The 21,314-nt window shown below is 35.7% G+C and overlaps 2 protein-coding genes across 4 annotated transcripts; one reads left to right on the forward strand and one right to left on the reverse strand.

The window, feature by feature from the left end:
* Window positions 1-111: 111 nt before the first annotated feature.
* Window positions 112-19,948, reverse strand: ACD5 (Diacylglycerol kinase family protein). 3 transcript variants are annotated; one of them, XM_047297138.2, is made up of 12 exons: window positions 19,566-19,948; window positions 13,984-14,103; window positions 13,729-13,896; window positions 13,538-13,630; window positions 12,344-12,436; window positions 9,742-9,967; window positions 9,115-9,208; window positions 3,344-3,493; window positions 2,206-2,307; window positions 1,166-1,546; window positions 585-651; window positions 112-511 (listed from the first exon to the last, which is right to left on the reverse strand). In XM_047297138.2, exons 1-12 carry the CDS (start codon window positions 19,737-19,739, stop codon window positions 365-367), a joined length of 1,815 nt encoding a protein of 604 aa, XP_047153094.2. In that variant the 5' UTR covers window positions 19,740-19,948; the 3' UTR covers window positions 112-364. The 3 variants fall into 3 exon arrangements, with proteins under 3 accessions (XP_047153094.2, XP_047153092.2, XP_047153093.2); XM_047297136.2 differs by having other exon boundaries at window positions 13,984-14,142; window positions 19,566-19,947; XM_047297137.2 differs by having other exon boundaries at window positions 112-502; window positions 13,984-14,142; window positions 19,566-19,945.
* On the forward strand, window positions 3,500-5,300 carry LOC148201565 (uncharacterized). Its single transcript, XM_088108989.1, has one exon. The coding sequence runs from the start codon at window positions 4,462-4,464 to the stop codon at window positions 5,278-5,280; it is 819 nt and encodes a 272-aa protein (XP_087965115.1). The 5' UTR covers window positions 3,500-4,461; the 3' UTR covers window positions 5,281-5,300.
* Window positions 19,949-21,314: the final 1,366 nt, after the last annotated feature.

Consider the following 21,314-nt stretch of genomic DNA (forward strand, 5'->3'; position numbering starts at 1 on the left):
TAAATGAAAATGACATCTAAAATGTAAAGGTTCATACAATGACAATATTAAACTAACTTCTATTAGATGTTGATGGTACAAGAATAATGACGTACATAGAAAATCATGATGTAAACAATCAAGCCTTCTTCCATTTATTGCAATTGCCAAAAGAAAATCATGAACGAAGCACAAAAAATATATATTACAATGTATAAAAAATTTCCCTCCATAGTTACAAGTCCCAAACCTTCCACTTAACGGCGTAGTTACATTGTAAATAGATATATACTATATACAAGGCCATGGTGTTAACTATGCTTTCATCCTGGTTCCTGTTAATGGCATAGCCACAACAACTTAAAGCAAGTAGCTATGTCCACAATTAAACTTCGGGACCAGATGCAAACATGGATACAAGACCTCTAAACACTTGAGCTGAAAGCTGGTGTGCCTGGAAAATCTCTCCATCAACATTCCATACACTCTCATCACCCGAAGAAGTGAAAGTAAATGCAGGGGTCTGCAAAAGCTAGACAAAATTAATAAATTATCCATGGTCATGCTTGGAGGTGGTGTGGTGTGTGGATTATGGAAAAACCAACCTTATGATGTTCAACAAACTTAAAATTTAAGGGGCTTCCCCCTCTTCTTGTAAGTTGAGTCAGATGCCTGCATCATATTGTAAAGAAAACAAAAAAGGATATTGTTACTAAATGTTTAACCTATATTTGATTTCTGTAGAAATAATGAGACAAACATAAAATACAATCATTTAAACTATATAACATATATGAGAGCAGAGCGTATGAATTTTTAAAATAAAAAATTAAGGTTCCACATAAAAGAGTATCACTAAACTTTTTCATGATTCAGTCTTCACAAACACGTCACAAGGTTGTGCAAAAGATTATTATTAGTCAATGGATTGCATACATTTAATGTAAAATTATTTTTCTTCAATTCAAAAGTTCCATTAGCTCAATTGAGCAGATCCTACATGTAAAAAAAATTCCGAGGGTTCAAAAGATTGATGTGATATGGCATTGGAATGCAAGATTTCCAAACATACGATAGATAAAGATTTCTTTCTTCGTAGTAAAGAACAGATTCAAACTTTACAACAGATTTACTGACTTTGATAATTTCACATGCATAATGTAGAAAGAAGACAGGTGGTGTTTACCATAAATAAGAGGCATGGGGACAGTCTCTGATCAATATAAGATGAAGGAAACCATCTGACAGGTGTGCATCAGCCACCAATCCATCCGGTGCTTTTTCATTTCTGCAAGAGATTACAGCAGCTCCTACACTAAGAAAATGTCCCTTGGATCTTGCCCATCTTGTTTCTTCTGAATTCAAATGAGGTGTGAGGCTGCAAACTCCAACAGATGCATGATTTGGCTTTTCATTACAAACATTGCAATTAGTTCGGCAGATACGTCTTTCTGATATTTGTGAAGACCTTATTGCCCGTATCAAATTACCCTGATAATCTCTTTTGGAAGTTAAATTGATTTCATCTGATTCAACATCTAGGTATGCTATTTCTGCCTCATATGACCTGAAGATATGCATGCAAAGGCCAAGTTAAATAAGAAAGATGTTAAGTGTCAATAACAAAGGAACAACCCTATTAGTTTGTGCATAAAAAATGTCAACTATTACCACAAGAGGTCTTTAACCATTTTTTAAGCTTGTTTGATAAAAAAAGATTCATTCTCTTCATAAAAGAGATAGAAGTCGAACTAACAAGGAGTCATTCTTTGATTTGTCCATGGAGTTGAATAACTCGGTAAAGAAAAGTTTATGATCCAAATCAAAGGATTCAATAGAAAGAGTAACCCTCATAATACACCAACAAAAACCGATTTCATGGTTACAATCTTATATCCTAAGAGATAAGGAAACTGTGCATATTTCATCCAAGACAATGTTATGTCCCCAGAGTGCTTAAGGAAATAAGGCAAGTAATACTCAGAGACAACCAGAGACTCTCTAAATTATTCTAAAATACAATGAAGATCTTAATGGATATCTTTCATGTATGCCAACTAATGGAACCTATAAGAAAAAAAACATATATTTTATGAGCATGGCATCTCCAGCTGTGGTTCAAAACAAAGAAAGAATACACATTACATAGTTCCCATATAACAGACAGAATAAGGGAATAAAGTAAGAAAAGTATGGAATTCAAGAAAGGAATTTACTTAAGATTACCTGTGCTTTAAAAATACCATTGTTCCGGCATAATCATAACGTGTGGGACCCATCCAACGATACTTCTCACTCTCTGTGATGACATCACCATAAAATCCATACCTGATACCAATAACGTAGGATATAGTATTACTAAATCTCTATAACAATTAAGAATTAATTTGTAGTATATGCAAGATGATTATGTAGTACATGCCTCAATGAGTTTTAGATTGAAAACAGCTTCTTGGACAAGAAAAATTTCAACTATTATATGCTAAAAAGTACAGCGTAAAGGCGGAAAAAGCTTCACATTTTATATCTCCATTTGTGAAACTAACCGTGAACATTTTCCAACTGAGTATGCAAAAGATGCACATTTAAAGATGAATAAAGACAAACCTTAATTAGTTATCAAAACAAAAATGTCATTCAAGGTTTGGCAGTGCAATGAGGCTGGCAGATTAAATGTGCTTTTACTATATTCAGAAATGCTCTCCCCCCTATTCTCTCAGCTAGTGGTCATGTGCAAGTAAATTCAAGACCCATCCCAAAATTATATCTATAAATTGATTGAGATAAAGAAAAAAAAAAAAGACATTAATATATTGGTCCTCTTAGGAAAAAAAATTCAAAATTCAATGCTGTTACTAATCATTGAACATATATGTTGTTGAAGATCTTATATCGATTAGAGATATAACCACATTTAGTATATATATCGGTGCAAACTTCTTCTTAAGAACTAGTTTTGTGAGGTTGACTTACATTTAAAGTCCACCTTCAAAGATATCTGAAAGGGAAAACCCCTTTGAAAATACCACAAGCTTTACACTATGCAAAACCTAATCACTGTGAGGAGAGCTTAGGACTTCAAAATAGGTTTAGTAAGGACCAAAACTCAAAGTATAGTTAGCAAACTGAAATTGTAAAATTTTAAGGAATCAAACCAACAAAAGCTTGTCAATTTAATTTCCTCAACTACCATACAGCACTTGTTGTGACCCTTAACAACAACAATTACAGACATTGGAAATGTTTGAATATTAAGCCACAAAATATGCTTGAAAGATAAAACATTTGCAACTAAAATACGCTAAAATCAAGATTTAGAATTGTCTTCTTTTTATATTTAAAGCACACATAACAGAAGAATTACCCTGAAAAGGAAGCTGCATAGCGCACATTAGGTTCAACCTCAGAACTGGGAGTCATTTTCCACCGTACAACTTGAGCTATGTCAAGGTGCACCCTCTTACCAAGGACAATATGCAATGCAGAAGTAATAGGATCCCGAGTTCCAGTGGTACTACAAAATACATAGTGTTGTATTCAGAGTTTCACATAGCCCATGTGAATTGTATCATAAAACTTTAAGGTTACACAGAAAAATATTTGCTACACAAATCTAAGGTGCATATAATTTTCAAATATGTATATTAGGATTTTATAAAAAAACTAGAATATCTTTAGTGTATCTTAGACTATTTTAGAATATATCAAAGATCTTTAGAATATATTGAGGAATAAACTAGTTATCTAATTAATGTTTAAAATTGTTTCCTAATTTTATGATTTACCTCCTTTATTCAGGATTAGTAGTTTTATTGAAATGAGGCTTGTAATAGCAATACTACACTAGTACTTGTGTTATGTAACAGTTAGTTATGATAGGTTAGCTACCCATTGGTTAGATAGGAGTTGCCTATAAATAACTAAGAGGGAGCAAGTCGTCTTGGGAATTCTTTGGGACAGAACCAGGTCACTCAAATACTGGAGTGTAACACGGTTTCCCATCAATAAAGATAATTTCTTTGGCTCAGCCCATTCTGTATTAAGGGCATTGGTCCATATCTTACATTATAAATAAACTACCCTATGTGTATACAAAAAGACACAAGGGATATTTTCTCCCAATCTTCTCTATTTCTCACATGGTATCTAGAGCATAGGATTAGTTCCAGCCAACTCCACGGTCTCCGGCACACATCATCGCCACTGTCGCCGCCATCGCTGTCGTCGTCGCCGCTGCAACCGCCGTCGCCGGAGTTCCAGAATCGACCGACGACCACACCATCGGAATCGTCTCGGCCGGGCGACCACCGTGGTACAAAGATCATGGCGAACGGACCACCCACTCGCCTCCACGCGCCGCCGCAACAATCGCCGGCGCCGGCACCGATCAGAACCGTCGTGATCGCCTCCTCGTCCTCTTTCTGGATCTGTGGTCGTTGCGTCAATCGGAGCACTTTGGATTTTTAGGGTTTCTCCTTCTCCATGGCATCTTCCTCGTCTACAAACACCTTTGTTGGTGGCTCATCTTCTGATCCCTCAATATACACCAATTATGTGAATGTACACTTGTCCATTGACAAGTTAGATGGCACAAATCATGCAACATGGGCGTCCAACATCAAACTTTGGTTGAAGAGTCAGGGGTACTTAGATCACCTTACTCAAAATGTGACTACTGCTACCACAGATGACACTTCCCGCTGGATGAAAATTGATGCTCAGTTATGCATTGTTATAAAGTCCACCATTCACTCCTCACTGAAACAAATGTTTCGATCATATGAAACATGTTCAGAAGTATGGGCACAAGCGAAGTTGTTATACACAAATGACACTCAGCGCCTTTATGGTGTTTGTCAGGACCTATTAACTGTTATTGGTCCGCGCAATCATGGTCTCATGGCAGAATATTTGGGTAAAATTCATGCCCTTCTTCATGATTTTAATGATATATTATCTCCTGCTTCCACTCCTGCTGAAGAACTGGAACAACGATCAAAGTTCCTCATGTTGTTGGCATTATACGGACTCTCTGATGATGTCTCTCATGTCCGTGATCAGATTTTGGGTTCTCCAGTCATACCCAACTTTACTTCTACTTGTTTTGCTCTTTTGCGTATACCGAGCAAACCAGTCACTGAGACATCTCCTCATATTGATGATTCCTCAGTTATGGCTATCCAACGTGATGATCGAAGTCGGTCTCGCAAGCCAAGTAAAGGACGTCCAAAATGTGACCACTGTGGCAAGTTAGGCCACAAAATTGATCGATGTTATGCGCTTCATGGGCGTCCTCCTTGACCTGTAGCAATGGCTAATTTTGATCCATCTCCCCAATCACCGTCTGCACACCATCCTACTTCATCTAATACCGTAGAAAAACCTGCAATCTTTAACGAATTTCTCAGATGGTATGAGGATCGTCAGCACTCTAGTTCCACTACATCTGCATCTGTTGCACATACAGGTACACCTTTTGTTGGTCTGACTCACTTTCACTCCCCCTTTTCATTAGTTCATTCTAACATTTGGGGACCTAGTCGTGTTAAGTCCACTTTAGGTTTTCAGTATTTTGTTACTTTTATTGATGACTATTCCAGATGTACTTGGTTGTTTTTAATGAAAAATCGTTCTGAGTTGTTTCCTATTTTCCAATCATTTTTCAATGAAATAAAAACACAATTTGGGTTTCTATTCGAAATTTACGCAGTGATAATGGCCGTGAATACCTTTCTCAATCGTTTAAACATTTATGGCTTCTCATGGCATTCTTCACCAAACCTCATGTGCTTATACCCCTCAACAAAATGGGGTGGCTGAGCGCAAGAATAGACACCTTATTGAAACAACTCGTACTCTTCTAATTCATGGTCAAGTACCCTCACGTTTTTGGGGTGATGCAGTTCTCACGGCATGTTATCTTATAAACCGCATGCCATCTTCTGTCCTAGATAACAAAATCCCTCATTCTATCTTATTTCCTCAAGACCCTCTACATCCATTACCTCTTAGAGTTTTTGGGTCTACATGTTTTGTTCATGATTTTAGTCCCGGTCTTGATAAGTTATCTCCTAGGTCTCACAAATGTGTCTTCTTAGGATTTCCACGGTCACAAAAGGGCTATAAGTGTTTTTCCCCTTCCCTCAATCGTCATTTTATCTCTGCTGATGTCACTTTTGATGAATCTTCTTTTTACTTTTCACATCTATCTTCTAGTTTTGTACCTCCGCCTGCTACTGTTGATATTCCTATTTTCTGTGAACCTCCTAGTGATGCTCCACCCATTTTGTCTCCTCCTTCTTTAGACTATCATTCACCACAGGATAGTCCTTCACCACCACCCCTTCAGGTTTATAGTCGCCGCAATTGTCTCCCTCATGACTCACTTCTAGTGCCGCCTCCTGTGTCTCCTCTGGCTCCAGCAAATGAGTCTGATCTGCCTATTGCCCTCCGTAAAGGTATATGCTCTACCCGTAACCCTTCCCCCCATTATACTGTTCTTAGTTACCACAGATTATCTCCATTTTTTTATACATGTCTCTCCTTTATTTCTTCTGTGTCAATTCCCAAGTCTGTGGGTGATGCCTTAACTCATCCTGGTTGGCATCAAGCTATGCTGGATGAATTAAGTGCTTTACAGAAAAGTGAAACTTGGGAGCTTGTCCAATTACCATCTGGAAAGTCTGTTGTTGGTTACAGGTGGGTGTATGCTGTCAAGGTTGGCCCTGATGACACTATTGATCGTCTGAAAGCTTGACTGGTTGCCAAAGGCTACACACAGATTTTTGGTTTGGATTATGGTGATACTTTTTCTCCAGTGGCAAAAATGACCTCTGTTCACCTATTCATTGCCATGGCCGCTCTTCGCCAATGGCCTCTTCACCAACTTGATGTCAAAAATGCTTTCCTTAATGGTGATTTGCATGAAGAAATTTATATGGAGCAACCGCCTGGCTTTGTTGCTCAGGGGGAGTCATCTGGATTGGTATGTCATCTTCACAAATTCTTATATGGCCTAAAACAGTCTCCTCAGGCCTGGTTTGGTAAATTCAGCTGTGTTGTTCAACAATTTGGTATGTCTCGCAGTGAAGCGGATCATTCAGTGTTATATCGCCACTCAAGTGTTGGATGTATCTACTTAATAGTGTATGTCGATGATATTGTTCTCACAGGAAGCGACTATCTTGGCATCTCTCAGATGAAACAACACCTTTGTCATCATTTTCAAACCAAAGATCTTGGCAAACTCTGGTACTTTTTGGGTATTGAAGTAGCACAATCCAACACCGGTATTGTCATATCTCAAAGGAAGTATGCGTTAGACATCTTGAAGGAAACAGGGTTAATGAACTCTAAATCTGTTGAGACACCTATGGATCCTAACATCAAACTCCTACCAAATCAGGGGGAGCCTTTCTCAGATCCTGAACGGTACAGAAGATTAGTTGGTAAATTAAACTATCTTACTGTTACACATCCTGACATTTCCTTCGCAGTTAGCGTGGTGAGTCAATTCCTAAAATCCCCATGTGAAGACCATTGGGATGCAGTTGTTCGCATACTGAAGTATATTAAAGGATCACCTGGAAAAGGTTTGCTATATGGTCCTAACAACGATGCAAAAATCGTTTGCTATTCAGATGCTGATTGGGTTGGTTCCCCTTCTGATAGGAGGTCTACTTCTAGATATTGTGTCTCTATTGGTGGCAACCTGATATCTTGGAAAAGTAAGAAGCAAAGTGTTGTGGCAAGGTCCAGCGCAGAAGCAGAATATAGAGCTATGGCATCAGCTACTTGCGAGCTTGTGTGGCTTAAACAATTACTTAGTGAATTGAAATTTGGATATGTCACTCACATGACACTTATATGTGATAATCAAGCTGCTCTCCATATTAGCTCTAACCCTGTCTTCCATGAGAGAACCAAGCACATTGAAGTTGATTGTCATTTTATTCGAGAAAAAATCATATCCGGAGATATCAAGACTGAGTTCGTTAACTCAAGCAACCAGTTGGCAGACATATTCACTAAGTCCTTACGAGGACCTAGAATTGATTATCTTTGTAACAAGCTTGGAACATATGATTTATATGCTCCAGCTTGAGAGGGAGTGTTAGATGTTAAGATGTGTGTTTCTGTTAATTGGACTCAGCCCATTCTGTATTAAGGGCATTGGCCCATATCTTACATTATAAATAAACTACCCTATGTGTATACAAAAGACACAAGGGATATTTTCTCCCAATCTTCTCTATTTCTCACAATTTCCATCTACAATGTGATCTAGGTTCTAACAACTCTACCTAATTATTATATTAGAATATAAAGGACCACAATACTACAACAAGATGTAGTGACTAGTACAGTACAAAAACATATCAATCTAACATCATTAAATTACGCAATCTCAATAATATGCAACTTCTATTTATGGATAGATCATCATATAACATCAATATGCTCTTCCAGGCATTATGAATAGTTATGGAGGCATCTGTATTTGCTAGCAAATCAGTGAAAGATAGCACTGATGGAAATAAGTCTATAGTTAGGTTAATTTAATGTCTACATTCAATGTTTGAACTATGTAGTAAGTAGTCAATCCCTTAGATTTGGTTATCATGGTCAGGCTTCCTAGATTATAGCTGGTATATATTGATATATATGCTGCCCCTGTGAATGACTGAGGAACTAGTTTAGCAATTGTCTCCATTTTTTCCCGAAATGAAAGAAAAACATGGATACCCATAGATCCATCATCCTCTAATGAAAAAATTATGTCCAGTTTCAATACATGTAGTGCATAGGCAATCCTTTCATTTAGTGACCATAATTAAGCCTCCTTGATTATAGATTGTATTTACTGTATGACAAATAATATATGTTCAGCTCCCTGTGTGAGATTGTGACCCTTAATTTCCAAATTAAACTGTTAAAAAATATATTTGTAACAATTAAAAGTAATTTATGCAGAAGAAGGCAAAATGAAATTTTGATAGAAGATATTGCAAATTGGTTTGGTTTTAGATGCATGAAAATCAAAGCAAGATTATTCTGTATAAATATATTATTTAAATTAATATTAGATGACATAATCTCTAGTGCAGAATGGAAAGTACGAAGGAAAAAGGTTACCAGATTACAATGGCATCAGTTGAACCTGCAGGAATAATCCCAAATCTAAACCATTCATTGGGAACAGGAAATTCAGCAGCCTTATCTTCGGAATCTTCAAAACCACATAATAACCAAGCATTAAATGTCATTCCTTTTTTTCCTTTTCTGTTATAGTGGCTATGTGCTTCTATAAAGTAAAGTAGAGATGTAAAGGAGGGGAAATGGTGGTTGCAGAAACTAACACTTCACAGTGTCACTGAAGTATGGAAACTCTAATATGTTAACTAATAGAAATTATACAATGCAATTAATGAAGAGTTGGAATGATGCCTATAACTAATCCAGCACTGACATTATTAGGAGTTGATGTACCATTGGAAACATTAGGGTCTTAGAAAGTAGTTGAATGCTTATTTACTGTCTTTGTAAATATAAATTGTATTTACTTTTTCCTGTGTATATATACAAATATGCTATGGACAAATCAGTCAAGCAATTCACAAATTACTTTCTTAATTTATCCTCAAGTCTCTAGTATTTATTTTCATTGTATTTACTTTTTATGTACATGAACAAGTCAGCAACTCATCACAATTACAAAGCGTCTGTTTGGGAAGTAATGCTGTACAGAAAAATTAAACTCACTCAGATTTGAGATTCTGGATCCAAATTGTTTTGGACTTGAAATCAGAGGAAACTGGTCTTCCATTTTACTTGAAGTCTCGGCAACAATTTCATCTTCGTCATTAACCAAGGAATCACCATTATCTTTAGCCACATGAACAAAATCTGAAGGAGTTGGTGGGTAGGGAGCTTTAAACCTGGGAGAAAGAAACCCATTAAGGATTTCATTGAAAAATCCATCACCACCCTGGAACCACCACAGTTAGAACAATATAATTTAAAAACTGAGGAAAACCATTTGAAAGCAACTAGTTGAAAAGTGATTAAATGGATGCATCTAAACTATAAAGGTTTGAAGCTTGATAAACATAAAATCTCATGAACATATCAAAAGAATGGTTGAGGTATTACATCATAACGAGAATATGCATGAGGTCCTTGGATATTGTACTGTAGTGCAAGGCATTATAATAAAAATCAAATCCAAATGTCAATCTTGATATTGCACAAGCTCATCATATCAAAGGCATCTCTTGACACTGTACCATTTGGTAGAGTATATTAGATCAGAAAGCTAAGTTTTTCAATTCATTTATGGTTCCAGAGTTTATACAAGTTTTATTCAATTGTTGAGGTAAGATGAAAATCGAAAAGTGACAGAACTGAATGAAGACAGAAGAAAGTGGAGAAAATAAATGAAGAGAAGTGATGGAAATGTGTATTATTTTCTAGTACAACTGGCATAATTGAGCCAGAGATGAGGTGCAGTAATACTTAGGGAATTTGAGTGACCCTGACCTCACCCTACTACAAGTCCAATCCAATACTTTCAAACGACAAGATATATTTATTTGTAAATATCTCGTTTATAGGTAATATGGATTAATTCTTTCTCGTTCTCAGCCCAATAACAAATAAATTTAACTACTAGCTCCCTCACTAACAGATTAGCTATCAGACACCTAACAAAACTTCAAACATCAGAGATTAGATCCTCTTTAAATAGGGAAATATCTACAGCTAACAATCAAGGATTGTATCCCTTATTACTCTTTAATTTGTTTCCATATTTAGTACTCTTGATCATTATAAATGGAGAATCCCTTGTATGCTAACACATTCTCTAAATCCTACACTGTATAAGAGCAAATAGTTTATTTCAATTTTTTTAAAGAGAGAAATGCTCTCAAAGAAATTATTAATGATTTTGACCAATTGGCTGATTTGTTCACCAATTCTCTCAAAGGTTCTCATGTTGACAACATTTGTAATAAGTTTGACTTATGATATATATGCTCCAGCTAGACAGTGTTAAAGATATGATTAGATCCTCTGAAAATAAGGAAATATGTATCGCTAATGATCAAGGATTGTATTCCTTATTACTCTTTATATTGTTTACATATTTTGCATTCTTGACATAATGGAGGTAAGTGTAACTAACAATCAAGAATTGACCCACATTAGGATATTATGTCTTTATTGGAGGTAATATGAATTCATTGAAGAGGAAGAAGCAAAATTTTATTGCCAGATCCAATGCAGAAACTGAGTACCAAGGTACAGCTCTCTCTACATGTGAGCTAATATGCCTAAAACATCAACTCCAAGAATTGTGTTTCTATGAAGACTAAAGGAATGTCATTTGTTATCGTTGGAAGTCCCATATCGACTAGAGATAAGGCCAATTTAAAATATATAAGTGAGTGCATACCTCACCTTACGAGCCGGTTTTGTGGAGTTGAGTTACGCTTCAAGTCTACTTCTTAATATGGTATCAAAGTCAGGTTAAAGTTTATCCTAGTGATATTTGTTGTTTGTTGGACATATTATTCCACTTGCTGATATCGGACCACCCATTAATGTATAGTCTCACGCTCAAGATGTATATACCTCGGCGTGAAGAGGGTGTGTTGAAAGTCTCACATCAACTAGAAATAAGGTCAATTTAAAGTATATAAGTGGATGCAATTACGAGTCGGTTTTGTGGGGTTGAGTTAGGCTTAAAGTCAACTTCTTAACAGTTACAAACCAAGCAACCCTGCACATTGCCTCCAATGCAATCTTTTATGAGCAGACTAAGCATACTGAGATTTATTTCAATTTTATTATGAGAAGTTTATATGTGGAGAAATTACTAGTTCATTTCCTAGTTCTACTAAGACCACTTAACAGATATTTTCTCCACGTCTCTTCAAGGACTGAAAATAGCAAACATATATTGCAAGCTTGATACATCCAGCCGATGTGCTCCAAGTTCAGGGGAAGTGTTGAGATATTACGTAGATTATATAAATGTATTAAAAGATCTGACACAACTATTAATTAATTGACATTGTTCCTATTATATGAGATTTGCTTTGTATTTATGTAAATAACATTTTTAGGAGAGTTGTACCTAAGGTGATTATGATCATATTTCTAGTAGTATCGTGCCATTAGATTGACCTCCATTCATATCCTTTGCACAGTTTAATCAATCATAAATTTACATATTTTTCAATCATTTCCTATAGTCTTAACTATATCATAATGAGATTTATCAGCATAGTGCAATAAAGTATTACAAAGTTATTTCTGGTCCAATTCTATCAGAATGTAAAGAAGGGAGTTAAGTTCTTACAACGGCTACAACACCATCATATGAGTTAAGCTCCATATTTGTTATAGAAGACATCACATCAAATGCCTCTCCTGCTCTCTCTGTCACAATCACCTAGCAAAGGAAAGTAAACGTATTACAAGAATACAGATTAATTATCACAAAGATAAGTTATCCTTCTTTAATTTGCAGTATTTAGAGCAAACAAAAAAAGTTGTGATGTGAAAAGTTTATGTTAGACGTGTATACTTGCAGACATAAAGGTAGGGCAGTAACTAAGCTGAGCAAAATTAAAAGACAATCACCTCAAGCTAATGCAATCAAAATATATCAATCTTCCTTGTGCTTAAACAGATAGAGCGCAAGTCAGTAAGATCATTTGAAGAAACAAATTCACACAACATTGATCATTACTTCATTCTCCCCTGACCTCCAATGTATTATTACATTTTCTCATCTAATAAATTTCTTTTTGTTGATTATCAACAAAATCATGTCAATTTTTTGTTATGGACAAAACTTAAATATTGTACTTTAGGTACATAAATTTGGAGTTTCACCTCGGCAATTTACATTTTATTAAACACATTATATATTTCAAAAATGAAACTCCAAATTTAATGGGACAAAAGCACCAACTGTACCTATAGTACACTATATAAATTTTGTCTTTATGCTATTTATATTATTAATTATTAAATATACATAACAGATTAGACTCCATTTAATCAAGCACCGAAATTGACCATATTCTTAATCAATATCTACCATATACATAAACTTATTTTTTTTAACATATATAAAATGCAATTATAACTCAACTTTTAAAAGAACAAGCTCAAATAGATCACTGGTGGTTTTATTTGTTCACTTCACCGGTCTAAGTTGTAGATTGACCGGCCAAGGCAAGCACAACAAAAAAGTAAAATTATTTTAAAAATGAATCTAAAATTAGAATATTCATCCTTGTGAACTTCCATAAATTATTAAAACAAAATCCATAAGTTAACATCATGAAATTAATGGAAATGGGGTTTATTCATTTCTGTTACAACAGTGGAGAACAGTCCAAAAAAAATATTTTAAAAGCTATTGAGCAAGGAGTTGATGGCCCATTAGAAGACATGGACAGGAGTTAAACATACATAAACATATCATCCAAAGTTTATCAGGAGTTATCCATTTAGGATATCGTCCGAGATTCTAAAGTTTCACCTTTGTTTCTACTCTAGCGCGAGAGAATATAGGAGCTACAGCTTCCCAGGTTCTACAGCCATTACCTTTACCGCTCCTTGGATGAACAAAAACCTAGTGAATCAGAAATTATATCTGGGAAAAGTTCATTTTAATTAATCAATAAAAGTAAAATGCAAAATTGTAAATCTTTGACCAACAATAGAGCATACCAAAAGATTCTTTGGTCTTCCAACTTCCTGTTTCAAAGAAGCATTAAGTTGATTAACCCACTTCCGACACACTTGCAAATTTGTATGACCAAAAGTATAATCAGCCAGGATACACTGAGAAGGTTGATTTTTGCTCCTTATAAAACCATGCACAGTAAAGCGGTACATCTGCATAATTGTAAGGTAAATAGAATGAAACAGTACAAACCTCTAAAGAAAAAAATTGCATGATCGTGAACAAGAACAAGAGCAGACCTGTATGTCTTGACCCAAAAGTAGACATTCAGGAGCAGGAGGGAGACTCGATATGTAAATTGAACCATGACCGTTTAACTCAACAGCATATATCTCAGAAAGTTTGATCTCAGTAGCAGCCTTGGGAAAATATTTAACACGTAAGCAAGTTGAAATATCCTGATTCGTTGAACATTTAAGAAAAAATAGTATTAGAAGAAACCCAAACTATGTGCTCAATTTAGTAATTACAGTTTAAAAACTATCCACTGCTCATATCAGGTCATATTATTACAACTAATTATAAATATATATATATATATATATATATATATATATATATATGTTTGAGAGTAAAAATAAAAAAATAAAACATAAACAAGCCATGACAGGGATGATATGTAGAAAGAAATTGAAACACAAGGGAAGCTCTGTAATTATTAATTTAGATATGAAAAATTATTGAAAAACTACTTTTATAAGGAAATACATTGTTGTTACTCCACAATGGTAGTATTTCCTTCTACTCTGCAGCAAAGAGTGTGGCCTTTGGCTGTAGTAGAAATTTACCCACTATCAAATCTAATAAAATGTGACTATAAAGCTGTCTTATTTTATATTATATGCCAAACTCTACTGCAGTTGTTAAATTTCAATGAGAATTACCCATTATAATTTGTTTATGATTACGTATGAATCTTTGTGAGCATGTGCCTATTTATTGATATTACTGCCCACAGGGAATGTATATGTTCCGTCATTTGTTACAGATTAAGGTCTCCGTTTGCATCAGAGAAAGACAAATGTATTTTCCTGATTCTGAGCATGTTCATGGTTGTTTTGTTCAAATGTCGATAGGAACCCAATTGAATATAGGTAGAAATTTGTACTGTAGATTGAAAAATAACTTTGACTAAAGAGAAACCCCTGCAATACCAGTACATAAGTTCCTCAGAGAAACTATTTATCTACTTGATAAAACAATCCAAAATTCTTCGCCGTATACATCTCCCGTTACTTTGTATGTAACCACATTTGCCCCCTTATCTCTCTATAACTAATTTTTACCTCCTTCTCTATTTTCCACCTGAGTTAACTGGATCGGGCAAAAGATATATGGGCATGCAGGTACCCCATAAGAGGTTGTCATGATTCAATGGAAATTGAAAACATATCAATGCCACTTCCTTTAAATTCTACCTTGCCCTCAAGGAAGAGGAAGGAAATTGTAATGTAATATACCTGTTGCCACTTCCCAACCCTCTGGGCAGAAGGAAAAGTGACAGCTTGAAAATATGCTTCCTCCCGAGAAGCTTATTCCACTGGTCAAGCCTTCCAAGAGATGGGCTATTCAATAATTGTTGTTCCATTATCCTTGAGGCAAAAAGAGAGAAGCGTCTCCTTCTCTACATTTGCTTCTTCCCATGTAGCCTCTTCCATTGCTTGAACATTCCAAAAAGGATAAGCCACTCAATTACTTTTCTCCCATTACAGTTACTCCCTTTGCGTTCACCTACTATTTCATTAGACTTCACAATTTTTTCACTGTTTACCCAATTATGTAGCAAGAAAAAGGATTTTGTAAATGTATACATCATGTAACTCTATTTTGTGAATCCTTCCATGTAAACCAAATCCAAACATCAGCCCATGAATTTTGGTTTCAGTAATCTCTGCATTAACATCAAAATCCAATGCTTCCACTATAGAGGCTTTCTCCAACATAGCCAAATTGATAACCGGTGATGAAACCAAAAGTGTAAGTATACTTCTCAAAGCTTATAACAATTCCCAAATCTGTAGCATTCTCTACTCTCCATTCAGTAACTAGGATGAATTTAAAACCTCACCCAATTTCAAATCAAATGCACTAGAGCCCAAGTACAACATCTTAGCAATATTTTCATTCACAAGGGTTGGTTTTGAATAAATGGTGCACCTGTTAAAGAATAAGATGGTTTTTTCAAAGTGAGTGATACTTTACCCGTTCCACTACAACTATTAAATGCACTATAGCAATTTGATTGCTCGTTCAATAGCTTCCAAGACATTGGATTATTCATTGTGTGCAGTTCTATTTCTCATAGAAAAACCATTGAAATGACTAAAGAAATGAACCAAGACACTGACTCAATTAAGTTGCCAATATTGCCATCATCAAACACAACTTTGTTTGGATGTATCTGGTTAATAATTGCCAAAATCAGCTGAACAAATCCCTCTCTCCATCAGGTCTTGACCCACTGCCAAGTAATACCTACCATTTGTTCAAGCTTCACTGATGGGGTCTTGTGCACCACAAAAATATTTTAGGCCTTTCACAACCCATCCTCTCTTCAAAAACCATAAATTTCGATGCACTTGGTTGGAATTAGATTGACCTTTTTGCATGAGTATCCCGAAAGTACGGGATTTAACCCTTTAATTTAAGGTTTAAATATTATTTTGGTCCCTATTTTCATCCAGTTTGGTCAACGTGGTCCTCAGTGTTTTTGCGCTTTCAGTTAGGTCCCTATTTTGGTAAAATTTGTTCAATTTAGTCCTTTTCTATGATGCTGTTTAAATTGTTGACGAAAGAGCACACAGAGTAGCATTGTTTGCTTGACGTGTGTCGATTTAGCTTACGTGCCAGTAGAGGAGAAGCTCGGTCGTCAAGCTCAACCAATAGAGGAGAAGCTCGGCTAAGAAGCTCAGTCAGCAAAGAAGAAGCTCGATTGAGAAGCTTCAACCTTGCGCATCCTCCCTCTACTTTCATACTCAGTTTCTCTTCCTTCACCATGCCACTGCTAATACCTGCATCTCTGGCACCAGCTATCACTGTCTTCCCCAACCTCCTTCAACTTCCGTTTTTGACAAAACTCAAGAGATCCCTCCATTGTCGTTACAACAATGATTCATCTTCTCCTCTTTCCCCGTTACAATCACAATTGTTAAGTGGACTTTAAGACTAAATCATCTCCACAAAACTGGATTGTAAGATGAGATTTGCATCCATATATATGCTTTAACTTGGCCTTGTCGCTAGTCGATGTGGGACTTCTAACACACCCTCTACGCCAAGATATATACATCTCGTGCGTAAGACAAGACATTAATTGGTGGTCGGATAGCGAGTGAAACAATATGTCCAACAAACAACAAATATCACTACATAGGCTCTAACAATGGCTCTAATACTATGTTAAAAAATGGACTTTAGGCCTAACTCAACCCCACAAAACTGGCTTGTAAGGTGAGGTTTACACCTACATATATACTTTAAATTGGCCTTATCTCTCTAGTCGATGTGGAACTTCAAACAACATTTAATCACGAACAATAACAAAAATTAAAATTGAAATAGGGAAGGAGGAATGGGTTGAATGAGATAGAAAAGGTGAACACGATGGCGGTAATAGAGGCCATGGGCTTCGTTATTGCAACCATGGATTCGGAAGATTGAAACCCTTACAAAGGAGAAGGAATAAAGAGAAAACATTAGACAGAGTCAGTGATGGCTGCAATTGTGAGGGTCTCGGTGGCAAAGTGGTGGTGATTTGACGGCGAGCAAGCGGCGGTTCTAGCTGGGTAACAGAGTGAGGCGACGGATCCTAGTGCCAATGGTGGTATGCCTCTACTCGTCGAGCTTCTCAGTCGAGAAGCTCCTCTGTTGACAGGCCACATAAGCAAAAGCAGCACACGTCATGTAAACAATGTCATCCTATATGCTCTTCCGTTAACAATTTAATAGAAATCATGGAAAAAGACTAGATTGAACAAAATTTTCCAAAAGTAAGGACCTAATTGAACGTGCAAAAAAAAAGAGGACTACATTGAACAAATTGGACGAAAATAGGGACCAAAATAGTACTTAAGTCTTAATTTAAGAAACCTACCCACTCTACAAAATACCAGTTATGTCCCCCTTTGTATTTGTCCCAATTCAGCCCCAACCCTTGCTCTTTCCAAAATTTTGGTGCTATCATGTAATGACACAATAGCATGCATCTTCTTCTTCCCCTCCATCACCAAGTAGTGCCTTCCACCATATCAAAACCATAATTTCATGTATCTATTAGAAGGTTCAAGTTGTCCTCAATATCAAGCAACCAGAGTGTAAGTTGAGATGATGACCACCCATTGACTACCATTAGAAGCAATTCACAATTTAGTTGTGACTTGTTTTCCCAACAATGTCTCCTTTTGTCAATCTAGGTTTACCTTCATTTCTTGTTTTCTGATGATCTACCCAATGGACTAGTCTCATCAACTCTCTTTTTTGCACAAGAATGGGACTTTTCATTTCAACCCCCAAAGCCATTAGCATTTGGGTTTTATTCCTCTTCATTTCACCAGGAGTATTCATGTTGGAAACTGCCATTCTCTATGCATTTTCTAATCATAGTGACAGGAAACGACTCCCAATATGCATTTAGATCACTTTAGCACCATGACTGAACCACCAAAGCATGGCTTCACTGCACCCTTCATACTCATGAACTCCCATTGTAGCTTATCGCATAGTTGAATTTCTTGCTCCCCAAAGAACCTTTCAGCACTACCTATCAACCCAATAGAATCCATTCCCACAAAGTCCGGCAGCTCCACCACTCACGTGTTCTCCATCTCCATAAACACTAGGTCTCTCTTGAGCAATCCAACACACTGGACCAATTGATAGGGACCCAATTCAATATAGGTAAATTTGTACTATAGACTGAAAAATAAAACTATTACAGAAGAGAACACCCTATAATCCCAGAGCATTAACTCTTCAGTGAAAATTTCTCCGCCTGATAACAAACAACAACCCAAAATTATTCCCTACATACCCCTCACATTCCTCTTTATATAACCTCATTTCTCCTCTTCGCTCTCTATTACTATAACTCTAATGGGCCATGGGCATTTGGGCATGCTGGTACCCCATACTGGCTTGTACTCATTCCATGGAAATTGGAAACCTATCACAATCATACTTTGTCTTGCATAAAGAGCTGTAAGAAATCTGATCACAAAAAATTGTTTGTGTTGGCTTGAACATAGGTGATCTTAAACTCACTTTATCAAAAACAAATTTTGGATGCTGCACTTCGCACCTCCTAGTATTATCCTGTAGCATGAAATGATGTAATGACTCCCTTAGTGATTCCTACAAGCTTCATGGGAGTTTAACTCAAACTTGCGTTCCATTAAAACAGCCAACAAATCCATCTCTTACCCACAAATTTGGCTCCTCACTCAAGCTCTACCAGCAAAGCTCAGACCCCATTCAATGAATACATTTTATCAAACACAACAACTACATCAAACACGGTCACGAAAATTCAGAGTCAAAACCAATATTCAACGGCAGTTTCCAACATGCGGTACGGGTGCTGCTACAAGATACCTATAGCAACACATGGTTCGTCAATTTTTACATAATTACTACAGGACTGTTCAAAGAAAACCTGGTATGTGGTACCACGAATTCAATAGACAGGATTATTGATAGAATTCTGTAACTACGATTGAACATAGTCTACATAAGGGCGAGATGAATCATCAACCCCATCTGAGAAAAACGACAATACAAGCCAGACATTTTCACAAACATGTTGAAAGCAATCAAATGGACTTACATTATCCAAGGATCCCACCAATTTCCAATACAATCGGTCTGAGTGGAAGGTGACGGTGACCTCCCCAACGTGATCCAACAAAAAGGTGGAGCTCAAAACCGAAGCTTCACCATCAAAAAGTGAAGCTGTGAGAGACGTATCCCCCACATCACAATCGTTTCCTTCTCTCTCCATTCACAACGGAAGAAGAGTCAAGGAAACGAGTTGATGTATGTTTACCCGAAAATTAAAATTTCAAAGTTCTGGAAAAGGTTGAAAACTTTCAACCAGGTGAAAAAGGCTCGAATTAGTAGCGTTTGGAAAGTGCAAGGAAATTGCAGAGTAAAATCTTTTATTATGGTTTCGTTTGGTGTTCTGTTTTTTCCCAACGGAACTTGTGAGGGGCAAAACCATTGACTCGATTTAGCGCAAGCAAGCGATTTACCACATATTTTTACACCAAAATTGAACTGAATATTCTTTTTCCAAAGATTGCATACCAACCGTAAATGGTTATTATTATTCTTTCTTAATTATTTTTGTTTTTTTTTTCAAAATAAATTAAAATACACTTTAACCAACTTCATCCTTTAACGTTTGAAACCAGATTAATTTAATCCTAGAAAAAACATATTTAACTTAGGTTTTAAAATTGTTATAATGTTGAGTTTCGTGGAATTACTTTGTCATTAAAAGATCAAACTAGCAATAAATAAATAAGAAATTGTTTTAATATTAAGTTATGATATTAGAAACTAATATGTTTAATTGAAAATACAATTTTTATAGATTTCTAAATAGCAATAATGAATTGTTAAAAAAAAGTATAGTTTCTAAAACAAAGCTATGATTAATTATATGATAGCGCATCAAAATCTACTATATAATGAAAAAAATGTGGAAATCACGTTATTGTTGGGAACAAACAAAGTCTCACATCGAATAAAATATGTTATATACACATAAAATACTGTTGGAAAAATCTCACCATACACACTCAAATAATTTCCTGAAATTTTGTCTTGTTATTCATTATAATTGAAGGGCTTTAAATAGCCATAACACTTACAATATTACGAGGAATAAAAATAAAATATCAACTATCTTAAAAATAAAATCTGTTTAATCTATCATAAAATAATATTGTACCTAGATAAACCGAAAATCATAACTACGTGTCCCTATTTTATCTCTATCAAATCAAACTAAATATTACTATATCCAAAAACTAATAAAATAAGATTTAAACAAAATTATTAATAAAACCCTAAAATTTAAGTTTATCCCAACAAATACATCCCTTAGTAAGAGGTCTTTTGGAGTGGTATCAAAAGCAAATCCGTGAAGGTTTAGCCCAAAGCAGACAATATCTTACTAGTGTGGAAATCTATGGATGTGTTTATATTAAACCCACACAACATCTGGTACCAGAGCCCATGGTTCAGATGTTGGGTACAAACAAAGTCTCACATCGGATAAAATATGAAATACACATGGGTTTGTATACACATAAGATACATCCCTTAGTAAGAGGTATTTTGGAGTGGCCAAAAGCAAATCCGTGAGGGCTTAGCTCAAAGCAGACAATATCTTACTAGTGTGGAGATATATGGATATCTGTGTATATTAAACCTACACAACAGTTATACTATGAAATTAAGAAAATTGAAATAAAAAAAGAGAAGGTGATTCATATTATGAAAGAAATTAGACCATATGAAAGATTATACGTGATTTAATTACTTCTAGTTTAATAATTGACATCTCAAT

This window comes from Vigna umbellata, chromosome 3 (assembly GCF_029865625.1).
Source record: "Vigna umbellata cultivar VRB3 chromosome 3, Vumbellata_1.0, whole genome shotgun sequence".
NCBI lineage: Eukaryota > Viridiplantae > Streptophyta > Magnoliopsida > Fabales > Fabaceae > Vigna > Vigna umbellata.